We start from the raw sequence: 12,684 nt of genomic DNA, 5'->3' as shown, positions 1-12,684 counted from the left end.
TTCTCTGCACACATCTGCCCGTTTCCTGTGCTAACAGTGTGCAGCGCAGGTTCTCTGCACACATCTGCCCGTTTCCTGTGCTAACAGTGTGCAGCACAGGTTCTTTTCCCATATTTGCCTGTTTCCTCTGGTAACAGTGTGCACAGATTCTTTTCAAGCACAAAGTAAAGCCTTTCATTAGTAATGATGTGGGGAAATTAAAACCACCATATACAAGAATTAAATTTGCTTACGAAAAATTCAACTTGTGGCCACTGAAATGGTTCAGTTGGTAAAGGTGCTCGCACCAAGAGCCTGATGACCAGACTCTGATCCCTGGGGGACACACACACACACACACACACACACACCCCTTTTAGTGAAAATAAAAATCAAATTGTTTTGATCCATTTTGAAGGAATAACAAAACGGAAGCTAGAAGTGAAAATATCTTAGTCACTTTTCTATTGCTGTGAAGAGACACCATGACCAAGGCAACTTATAGTAGAATGCATTTAACTGGGAACTTGCATATAGGTTCAGAGGGTTAGTCCTTTAACATCATGGTGGGGTCATGTAGCAGGTAGGCAGGCTGAGAACTTATATCTCAATCCAGAAGCAGTAGGCAGAGAGAGATGCTGGGGATGGTGTGGCCTTTTGAAACCTCAAAGTGCACACCCTCAATAACACACTTCCTGCCAACAAGTTCACAGCTCCTAATCCTTCCCAAACAGTTCCACCAACTAGGAACCAGACATTCAAATATATGAGCCTATGGAGGCCATTCTCATTCAAAATATCACAGTGTTTTAACAAATGTACACTCAGCTGTTATCATTAGATTCTATATTTGTTCAAAATTAAACATAAAAAATAAGGGAAAAATTAGGATATCAAAGTTGACTCAATTTTCTAAAGTCAAACAATTAGAAATCCAGCCTTTTGCTAAAGAGGAGGAAGAAGAGGAAGAAGAAAAACAACATCACTGCCGCCAGCAGGAAGCCTCCTCTATCAGGGTCACTAGGTTTAGCCTTCCCTTATCAGAGCTGTGGACACTTGGTATGAGCTGGTCTTGTTTGGCTCACAGACCTGGAACAACATGAATGGAGCCTCCTAGAAGGGCCCACAGTTCTGTACATCCCTTAGTGTCTAGACTAGTGATGGGCATTGGAGGTAGAAATAAATTCAAAAGCAAGATCTAACATCTCTGTGGACTTGACAGGTTTCTAGCAGGCTAGATGAGCCACAGCAGCTGTAGTAACTAGTCTTACTAGTCTCATAGTAACTAGTCTTACTAGTCTCACAACAAACCAGACACTCACCGAAGAATTTCCTGCTGAGTTGACTTGCATCTCGTCCACACTGTGATTGCCATTCGTAATGTCACAGATGCAGTAGTTACTAACAGAAGGCGGTCTGAAGGTGTGGCCACCATCACAATGAATCTCTGGACTAATTCCACAGCCAAATGTGAAGGAGGCAAGAGAGTGATAGTGTGTGAGCAGAACCACAGCGTGGACCAGCTCTGCAAGAGACCAGCTGTGCTCCTCAGCTTTCAGAAGCCCCTGGTGGGTGAAAAGGGATGTTTAATCTGAGATGTGCTGGTTAAAAACACAGTTCAGTTCAGTAGTTTAAAAATGACTGAAAACGGGACTAGACACCATACAAAGCCAGGTTAAGATTACAATTTAAAAGACATAAAACCTATAACTTGTTAAATTTTATTAAAAATATATCTAGAAATATAGGCTTAATTTCTATTAATGTCATTTTGAATCTCAAATAATTGATTTAAAAATGTAAGCAAATTCTACTTTGCTTACAATCATTTGCTGTGTCTCAGATATTGGATAATGGATGAGTCACTCTTATCAGTGGAAATATAATGAGTTTACGCTAGAGTGAACACCAGTGCTGCAAATGTCTGGTTTTGATTGATTTAAAGGAACTTTTAAAGACAACAGCTTGAGCATTTTCATTCTAAAGATTCTTAAGTCCTTGATTTTGTGTTAAAAAGTTATGCATAAATCCTACAATTTGTCAAATTCTGTGTCCCAGGTGCTTATATTATTTATCTACTCTATAAGCATGTGTTTTTCCTTGACAATCTAATAAGTACTATATTAATCATACCTAAATTTTACACCTTCTTGACAATTTCTTTTATAATGTAATGGTGTTTAAAATGTTCCATAACATGGATGGACAAGACCAAAAAAAAAAAAAATATATATATATATATATATATATATATATATATATATATATATATATATATTCTAAGTGCTTCTGTCACATGGTACACATTTGCAGAGAGTTTTTTTTTTTAAAGATTTATTTATTTATTATATGTAAGTACACTGTAGCTGTCTTCAGACACTCCAGAAGAGGGTGTCAGATCTTGTTACGGATGGTTATGAGCCACAATGTGGTTGCTGGGATTTGAACTCCAGACCTTCGGAAGAGCAGTTGGGTGCTCTTACCCACTGAGCCATCTCACCAGCCCGAGTTTTTTTTTAAACTCTCGATCCAGAAGGAACTAGTTTAAGATGTCACTACAAATGAAGACTTAGAGATGGCACTTCACGCCTATAAGAAGAGCTGAACCCTGAGACACTGAGTACAGGGACAGATGCAGGACAGCAGGATACATTGTAGGGACCTCACTTTGGAAGACAGTTGCTGTCTAGCACAGTACACACCTAGTTATTTACCCAAATAAGCTGAGAACTTTTGTCTACCCAAACATTTACATGTGAATTAAACAACTTTATTCATAGCTGGTCAAAGTTGGTACTAATCAGGAGGCCCCGTAAGTAAATGAATGGGAGTGTCATTGAGCAATAAAAATAAATGATCTATGAAGTCATTAAAAAATAAGAACCAGATGAGGTAGCTCAGATATGTAATTCTAGCATTCTAGAGGGCGAGGCAGGAGATCAAAAGTTCAAGGCAAGTCTTGACTACAAAGCAAGTTCCAAGCCAGCCTTGACATAGCAAGACTCAGAAAACAAACCAAAAATACGTAAAGCACAGGAGCTCCTCTGAAAACAAAAATACATAAAAATAAATACCCTCATATACATATTGCTAAATGAAAGTCAGCCTGCAAGGTTCTGTACTATATGGTACCAACTATAGAACATTCTGGAAATGATACACTCTAGATATAATTAGAAACCAGCAGTTGTGGGGGCTCCAGAGAAAGCACAACACAGTGAATACTTCAGTGTTTTGCACTGCACAGTAATAATAACATGTCATGTACTTACAAAGAGCACTATGGACTTCAGTCAACAGCAGTGTCATCAACACTGGCTCATTACTTGTAAGTAAATGTACCACACAAAGTCCAGATGATAACAGCACAAAGATGTGTGTCTGGGGATTTTCTGTGTGACTTCCCTTTTTTTTTTCTGCCTTCCCTCCTTCCTCTTCCTTTTGATTTTTTGAGACTCAGGCCATCTAAGGCCAGCTTCAAACTTGCTATGCAGCTGATGGTAACCTTGAACCTTGGATCCCCTCTCCCTCCTTCCTTCCTTTTTTCTATCCATCTACCCATCCATCCATCCATCCATCCACCCACCCACCCATCTCCCAGTGCAGGGATTACAGGTTTATTCCAACAAGCCCAGTCTCTGCAGCAGAGGATGAAGTCAGGGCTTTGGGCATGCTGTTCCCCAGCCCTCTATCCAGTTCTCTTACAGACACGGAACTGTCACTTTAAAAACTGTGACATTGAACATACGTACCTCGATATGCTCTTTGGTAATCAGCCAAGGCCTATGGGCTAACACTTTGTTAAGCTCTCCTAAGTTCTGTAGTTTTTGAGGAGCATTCTCTAAACCATTGAGCCACTTGGGGTCCCCACCAACGTGAAGGAAGTCACTGACGTGCAGGTTCACCAAGTAAGAACACTGGTGCCGTGCTGCCGCCTTCACAGAAAAGAAAAAGACAGTGCACTTATGGTAAAAGTGTCAACTATTACGAAACTGTTTACAACAAACAAAATGGATTTTTTGGTTATTCAGTTTTCCAGTTTTCCAAGTTTTCCAGACTACAGAAACACAGATCTTATTTAGAAATTTTAAAAATCAAATATAAAACAGAAAACATCTCAGAAATATTTCAGAAACAAAATATTGCTTAAAAATAAACTTTTGAAATGTTGCCTCTATGTCAGCTTTCAGAAGACCCTCAGACTAAGAAGTAGTTACAATTAAGCAGGTATAAGAAGTAGTTTCAATTAAGCAGGTACGTCAACACAAATTATTCATATTTGGGAGGTAGAGGCAGGAGGACCAGAAACGCATGGTCACCAACAGATACGTAAACAAGTCTGAAGCCAGTCTAGCCTACACAAAACTTTTGCTGGGGAAGGAGAGAGGGCAGTAGGGGGAAGGGAGGGAGGACAGGATAGCTTACATCCTATGTTCCATTTTAACCGCTAAGACAAGAGTGGCTCTGGTGCAGCCAGCACGCAGGCTCAGTGGGGAAACTGACGACCTGAGTCTAAGCCCACAGTGAAGGAGAGAACCAACTCCTTCAAGTTGTCTCTGATGCACACAAGCATACACACACACACACACTCACACACACACACACACTCACACACACACACACACACACACACACAGAGGACATTTTTTAAAAATGGTTCTTAATATTGTATAAAACTACTCGTAGTGGTATTTTTTGGTTATCCCTGAGAACATACTCATTTAAAGTCAGGAAAGATAGAAGCTATCAGATTATCTGCTATTACAAGTCAGACAATAAGTAATATAGTTATCCTTGTGTCAAAAGCATTAATCCTCCTAAAGAAATTAAAAAAAAAAAAAAGAAAGAAAGAAATTTTCATTGGATGTTTACAGACCATGATCCCAATGTAGTGCCGATAATGGAGGGGTAATGGCCCATCCATTTGTAGTAGGTAGTGTTGAGTCTTTAAGAAACTTTCTAAATATTGTGGATGGAAAACCATCACTAATGTGATGTTATCCAGACGACCCAAAGCAGCAAAGGAGTCTGCAAATAGAGCATGCATCTGTGCGTCTTCACTGCCCACCTGCAGCATCTGGGGAAGGAGAGGAAAGCCACAGTTGCATACACTATAAACAGGGGTTAAAGAGAGCAGGAATGTGGTGCACTGCTCCATTTACAAGTAGATTACAGTTTACCACTTGTGAATTTAAACTTGTAGCTGAAGAATAGTCCCATTATATGGTTGGAGATAAACAACAAAGGCTGAACTGAACTTTAGATAAAGGGTCTAGATAAGCTGCAGAGTTGACAAGAATCCAGACTAAGAAGCAGATTGTTAAATACCCAGAATTTGCAAGCAGACATTAAAACCTTTCCTTACAACACTATTCTCATTTAACCAAAAGAGAATCACAATTAATAGCAAAAACTTATGACAATAAAGCATAGCTGCTTCTACATATGTAGAATTAAAGGTCTGGTGTAGTACTCTAACCAATAAGATTGAGTACCTCTGCTTCCAAGCCTACCTAAGCAAGATCTAAATATAAGCAGGTGGAGAGCAAGTCAAAAACAAGTCTCAGTTTTACTGATTAAATACAGGTGCTTAAAATGCATCATGAAATCCTAGAAATCAATGTGACCCTGACAGCTTTCTAATCCCATGAACTCACTGCCAAAGCATGACTAACTCTGAATAACTGTGTAAAACATGCTGTTGACCAGCAATCATTCAGATGCCAAGATGTGGGTCATGAAAATGTTTCCTTAAAAGCAGGCAGTTCACTGTGTACTTTCAAAACAGCATACCTCCTTCTCTGGGATGAACCTGCTTGGTCCGTGTCCTAGTGGCCGAGGGATTCTGATTCCAAGTTCCTAGAAAAGAAAATTACACCATCTCAGATCTCCAGCAGTAAACAGTACAGACTGAGGCTAAAGGAGCAAGAGGAAAAACAGCCAGGCTTGCTATAGTCATTTGTTCTCACGGCTATATATACACACCAGCTCCTCTATTTGCATCACACAGCTAACACCTTCTAATATGACAGTCTAAAAACAATAAAACCTGTTTCACTAAAACCAGAGTTTTGCATAAAGCTCTTGGCAGAGAGTCTGGAACAGAAAGTTCAGCACACAGCGGCCAACCCAACCCCGTGGGCTGTCAGTGATACAAAACAAGACCAGTGTGTGTGTGTGCATCTAAAACAACAGAAGCATCACTCCATGTCAGGAAATAAAAACAACAATACCTCTATATAGACATCTTAAGACATCATTACTGTATTAATAAAACATGACAAGGCAAGCGGAGGCATGTGACAAGTGAAAAGGCAGCTGAATCCAGCCAGGACTCCAGCGGGGCTTGCTCTCTGTGGCTGAGTGAGAACACTTCAGGAAAACCAAGTCTGGGCCTGTTTACAATCTTGCTAACATTCTGCCTTTTGACACAATCTAGAATTCTTTCTCTTCTACTGACAGAGCAGCACATTAGCAGGAACAGAAAGCCTACTGTTAGGACTTCCTCCTCTATACAATGCTCTTGACATAACAGCAAAATAACCATAATAAAACTTTTGAGGGTAATCAATCCATTATCGCTTTAAGCTGTAAAATACAATAAAGTAAATACAACTGAAGACTCTTATTTATAAAATTGTTACATATAAATACTAGTTTTTGTTTTAAAAGAGGATTATTAGTATGGATACAGAACTGCAGCCAAGCGTAAAACATAAAAACATATTTCTGATTCCTGTTCTGTGTGTGTGCACTATGTGTCTGTCTGTCTGTATGCCTGTGTGTGTGTGTGTGTGTGTGTGTGTGTGTGTGGTGTTTGTGAGAATACGGGAGAGCATGTACTGTGTAGCTCATGTCAGAGGACAACAGGGTCTCTTCTTTTTGCACTGTGTGTTAGCTGGCTCCTGTACTTCCGGGGGCTTCTCTTTCTCCCTTCCACGTTCCTGTAGGCCTACGCGATTACTCGTTTGTGCTATGCATTCAGGTTGTACATGGGTTCCCAGGATTTGAACTTAGGTCCTCATACTTGTGTGGTGAGTGGTTTTACCCACTGAGCTATCTCCCCAACCTAGCTGCTTTGCTTGTAAGAAAAAACTGGGAGGGAACAGAGTGAATTCAAGAAATTTGTTCTGAGCAAATGAAAACATTTTGAATACAATACATTTTTAAAAAATCAGTCAGGGCTAGGAATGTAGCTTAGTTGGTAGAGTGCTTGTTTAGTGTACACCTGCAATCCTAGCACTTGGGATGTGGAGGCAGGAGGATCATAAGTTCAAAGACATCCTCAGCCACGTAGCAAGTTCTGGCCCCCTACCCTCACCCCTGAAACAGCAAGCAGGATGAGAGAATCTTTATTGGCAGAATCCAAAGTAGTCTACTTGCCAACTGAATCCATGATATATTAATTTCATTGTATATGTTAAATAAAATCGTACTGGACATTGGTAGCTTCTTACTGTGGTTATTCCACACTCATACTGAAGATAGTGTGTAACATTATATTCATTAGAAGAGACGCTTCACTAGCTTGTCCATGTATGTGTCTAAGTTTGAACATTGTATAATAAGTTCCAGGAGAGAAAAATGTTCCTCTTGAAACAAATGTAACTATTCATCTAAAACAATGACCCCTTTAGCCTAACTTCTTAGTTCTGACCAAACTATCTATCTATCTATCTATCTATCTATCTATCTATCTATCTATCTACTATCTATCNATCNATCTATCCATCCATCCATCCATCCATCCATCCATCTATCTATCCATCTATGTTAGGATTCATGGGGAAAGTACCATCCATCCATCCATCCATCCATCCATCCATCCATCTATGTTAGGATTCATGGGGAAAGTACAAAGCGGAGGCTCCTGCCCCCTTTCTAATTTACAAATTATCTAAACAACATGTATTTAGGGTTTCAAGTATTTATTATTCATTTTGTAACTCAGACACACTACACAATACTCATGACTTCAGGATAACAAAGGATGTCATTTCCAAATAGATTATTTGATCTTGAAACAACTTGTTGTCACTCGGAAAAAAATGAAGTTGAATTATATTTTAATCCACAATAAATCAGAGTTGAACATGAAGAAAACAAAACAAAACTAAAAATAGTCCTATCAAATGCTTGTGGAGTGAAATATACCCAATAATGGTACAAAACCTGGAAGTCAAAATTAAAGACTGATAAATCTGGTAACAAAACAGACTTGCATGAGGGGAAGGGTACACAGTCAAAGATGAACAGAAAACCTGAAAGACTGCAAAGGGTCAGAGACACTTCCAAGAAAAGGAAGTGAGAATGACCGAAACCATGCTCAACTCCCAAAGCAACAACAACGCACTACATTAACTACAAAGATCATAGGTGGGAACCTACAGACAGACTCACATTTTGTACTCACACGTAAAGGTAAATCACTGCAATATTGATTCTGATAAACAACCTAATTGCTAATCAATAGAGGACTGTTTGAAAAGTTCAACATGAGCAACAAAGCTGCGATCCTGCAGAAGAATGAAGCAGAACATATGTTGGGGTGGGGATGTAGAGAAAGGAAGTAAAGACACAACACATGTGTGTATATGTGTTTGATACTGCTTGAAATATCTGGGTAGTATTTCTTTAAATGTCACCAAATTGACATCCATATGACCTTCAAAACAAACAGGTTGAATTATATTATTCTGGTCTTGTTCCTATACTAAATATGCCAAATTGTTATAAAATAATAATTTTACAATTCCTAAAAGGTAGCCATGAATGCTTCATAAAATAGAATCTGCAGAGCATGGAGCTATGTGTTTTTAATCCCTGTACTCCGTGAGTTCAAGGCTAGCCTGGAAGAAGAACCAGTGTTTAAAAAAAACAAAAACAAAAACAAAAAAAAACAAACAACAACAGGCTAGAGAGATGGGTCAGTGTGTGAGCATCTGGGCTGCTTCTCTAAAGGACCCAGGCTTACTTCCCCACACTCACACAGCAGCTTACAACTGCCTGTAACTCCAGTCTGCTCGTTAGCCCCAATTAGTGGCCATGGGGGATACCACTGTTTACTTTCCTCCTAAATCTTCAATGACCAAGGAAATGTCCCTGATCCTTTTAAATATATTTTCTTCAAGGGTAAAATATTTAAAAATATGTTAAGAAAAAGCAAGACAAAAAAAGAAAATCATGCTGGGTGGTGGCAGCACACACCTTTAATCCCAGCACTTGGGAGGCAGAGGCAGGTGGATTTCTGGGTTCGAGGCCAGCCTGGTCTACAGAGTGAGTTCCAGGACAGCCAGGGCTATACAGAGAAACCCTGTCTCGAAAAACCAAAAACCAAAAGAGCAAAAGAAAAATTTTTGTTCATAAAAATAGAGGGAAGATAGAAGGAAGACAAGTGCCCCTTGGGTGGATTAGATACTCACTGCACAGTACTTGTTAGTGTTTATACTGATTCCTTGATGCCTTGATAAAGATCAACAGAAGAACAAGAGCCAGGGAAAGAACAAGAAAATAAGACAGAACTGTAAAGTGGTCTCTGACACCCAGGACAGTCACTTTGTTATTTTATACATGTCTCATTCAAGGTCAAACAATTTCCTTCAAGTCTGTTATTAACAGACAGTTCTGAGAGAACCTGAAAGACTAAGGTTGTGCATCTCAGAAAGGCAGACAGAGAAATGATGAGAGAAGAGATGGGAAGGTCAAAGGTGCAAGGGCAGGAAGGAGACAGACTTAAAGGTTGTCTGCCTCAATAAACGTTGATCAAGACTGACATAATGAGAAACGTGGTTACTTCTATTCTAGAATCAAGTGAATTTACTCTCCTTACTTAAAGGCTAGGCTTAAAAGATGATAGACTCTCTCTTAGCTAATAGATTAGGTACATGACAGATATAAGGGCCGTGAATTTTTCTACTTAATTTTATGCCAATCAAAAAACAAAGGGCTAGTTATATGGGGTGTTCCTGATGAGCTCTGAGTGTGTATCCCAATTTACCTCAGACCAGGTACAGACAGGACAGTGAGTGGCTCTATCCAGCCACCCAGCACACACAGACTGACCTCTGAGAAAGTCAACAGATGACAGTTTTCTTATAGGACCTACCTGTTCTTACTAAAGCTTGCATAAAGACCTTGGAAGAGTCCCAAAGTATAGCACACACTGGAATGATGGCCAGCTCAGTGGAGAGAGCTGTCTCTGCATGTGCAAGGCCCTAGGGTTGATCCCAAGCATGGCCAAGTATTTCCATGCACCATCTCCTGAGAGAAAAAGAACAGAGCAGGAAAGAAGGTTTGGGCCAAAATAAGGACTTTTGTTAGCAAGTTTGTAATTCCCATCAGAGCATTTAAACTCTTAACTGGGCAAGTCTAATGTATAAATAAGGCGTAAAGAAAAGATGAGGGAGATACAGCAGCAACAGTACCACATCTACCTCATGATACGTAACAGAAGAGTTTACAAAGCCCTTGGGGGTGTGCATGTGTGCACACACATACGCACACCAGAAAGGTCTGAGAATCAAACTGCTTTTTAGTTTTCTGCTTATTCCTTAACTGATATAAAGAGGCCAAAAAAAAAAAAAAAAGAGCAAAATGGTAATAAAAAATTAAGAGCAGCAATAGCAGCTGACACAGCATGTACTGTTTTAAGTACTAGTATTTACAAACAAGGAACATGTAATTTATGATATTGAAATATACAAATGTATATGTCTTTTATAATCTTTATAAAAAAGAAGTCAATGTCTTTAATGCTTTATTAGTGTGAGAGCCTAAGTCAAACTGAATGCATTTTCTAACTTCCTATGTAGGTTACTTTAACTATTTTTCCTTCTGTAGTTGTGAGAATTCAATTAGACTCTGAGCAAATCTTACAATCCAGATTCTAGGAGGCAGACCTGCCAAGAATAAAAGGTCTTGCAGAACTCAGATGCAGATGTTAATCAGCATAAACCTCACAGGTTCTCCGTGAAGGCGTGGTTGGAAAAGCTAACATGAGAACTAGGACTCCCCACCCCTCAACAATACTAACACCAGCATCTGAAAGCAATGACCACACCAGCAGCTGCTTCCTCACCAGTGTACAACACTACCGATTAATGTTCAGAAGATGACATTCCTAGTGGCGTTGACAGCACACAGAAACAGTACGTCCTGTGCCTCTGCTTGTGGACCAAAGCCCTGTCTAATCACATGCTTTGCCCATGTACTGACTGACCTTCATCAGTCTCCTTAAGAATGGATGACTGGCTACAAATTAAAGACTTTCTATGAGGTATCAATCTACCTACTTGAAAAATTAGGTGAAAATCAGTAAACTATTTGAAGCATTTTTTTCTTTGTCCACTTGATGCATTAAAAAAAAGCCCATCTAGATATTTAAGACTATATCTTATAACACTGATGTCAATCTTGTTTTTTTTTTTTTTTGGTTTTTGAGACAGGGTTTCTCTGTGTAGCCCTGGCTGTCCTGGAACTCACTCTAGACCAGGCTGGCCTCAAACTCAGAAATCTACCTGCCCAAGTGCTGGGATTGAAGGTGTGTGCCACCACTGCCCTGCAAAAGTGCATTTCAAGAAGGCAAGGAAAGCAAAATGTTTTATAAAAGTGAAAGTCCTAACCCCACCCCCTTCTGGAGGGCCCGTGTCTACCTAGAATTTGTGTGGATGTTTTACCACTCAAAGAAGTTCAGAAGAACTGAGGAGCTAGAAGTGTTGTTTATATGTAGATTTCTTGAACTACAGCAAAAATGTACTAAATTTCTTCTGTCATTAACACTGCTAAGCTATTTAAAAACACAGGAAGTTAGATACCTCTTTGTGTGTGTGCTCCATGGACCATGGTTTAGAAAAAGAAAAACTTCCTGACTTCAAAGCCCTACAACTGGGTTGGAGATGTGTTCGGTGGTACAGAATTACCTAGCATGTACAGGGCCCTGAGTTAGATGTGAAGAGGCAAGAAGCAGGGGATGAGGACAGGGAGGAGGAGAAGGAGAACAATTTTTGGAAGCTTGCTACTTGAGAGAACATTGTGCCAATGCTTCCTTTGTAAAGTGACTAGTTTTCCCATGATACACCACTCCCTAGTTTATTTTACATGCTAAGTGTGTTAAAGTGAAATACAGCTATGCAAAGCTTTCTAGTTTGTTGAATACAATTTCACAGGCACTATCATAATCAATGTACAAGCTACCGTGGATCTTTGGAAATTCTAAGTCTGAGCTGAGGATATTGCACAAAAAACGCTGTCAGCAATAAGAGCTATTCAGCCATGACCACTAGGGTTCGTTTCTAAGAATGGAAGCAGATGGATCTAGGGTGGCCTGCATATACAAACCATAAATGCTAACTCAACACTTCCACACTTTAAGCTTCCAGAGCAATGGTTTATGGTTTATTTATTGGCACTGAGTATAGAACCCAGAGCCTTTCACATAGCAGACTACCACTGAGCTTTAAAACTTTATTTCTGAAGGTTGTTTTTGGTATGTGTAAACAACCAGCATGCACTGTATCCATGAACGTTAGCATCTAGAATCCCTTTATGGAATCTTTTACATTTTCATGACTATCCGTAGTGTACCGATTAATAGACTATTAAAAAACTGACCTGTGGGGGGCTGGTGAGATGGCTCAGTGGGTAAGAGCACCCGACTGCTCTTCCAAAGGTGCAGAGTTCAAATCCCAGCAACCACATGGTGGCTCA

The 12,684-nt window shown here is 39.7% G+C and overlaps 1 protein-coding gene across 3 annotated transcripts in view; it reads right to left on the bottom strand.

The window, feature by feature from the left end:
* Positions 1–12,684, bottom strand: part of Sesn1 (sestrin 1) — an 85,386-nt gene that overhangs the window by 9,107 nt on the left and 63,595 nt on the right. For 2 of the 3 annotated variants that reach the window (XM_021204498.2, XM_021204499.1), the window contains exons 2-5: positions 5,773–5,838; positions 4,856–5,056; positions 3,732–3,914; positions 1,302–1,544 (exon numbers count right to left, since the gene is read on the bottom strand). In XM_021204498.2, the coding sequence (XP_021060157.1) occupies positions 1,302–1,544; positions 3,732–3,914; positions 4,856–5,056; positions 5,773–5,838 (693 nt within the window). Of the gene's footprint in view, positions 1–1,301; positions 1,545–3,731; positions 3,915–4,855; positions 5,057–5,772; positions 5,839–10,084; positions 10,170–12,684 lie in introns of those variants that run through there. The other variant, XM_029542240.1, reaches the window with a different exon arrangement.

This window comes from Mus pahari, chromosome 9 (assembly GCF_900095145.1).
Source record: "Mus pahari chromosome 9, PAHARI_EIJ_v1.1, whole genome shotgun sequence".
Classification (NCBI taxonomy): Eukaryota; Metazoa; Chordata; class Mammalia; order Rodentia; family Muridae; genus Mus; species Mus pahari.
The sequence above is the reverse complement of the archived record's forward strand: the minus strand, read 5'-3'. Positions and strand labels throughout refer to the sequence as shown.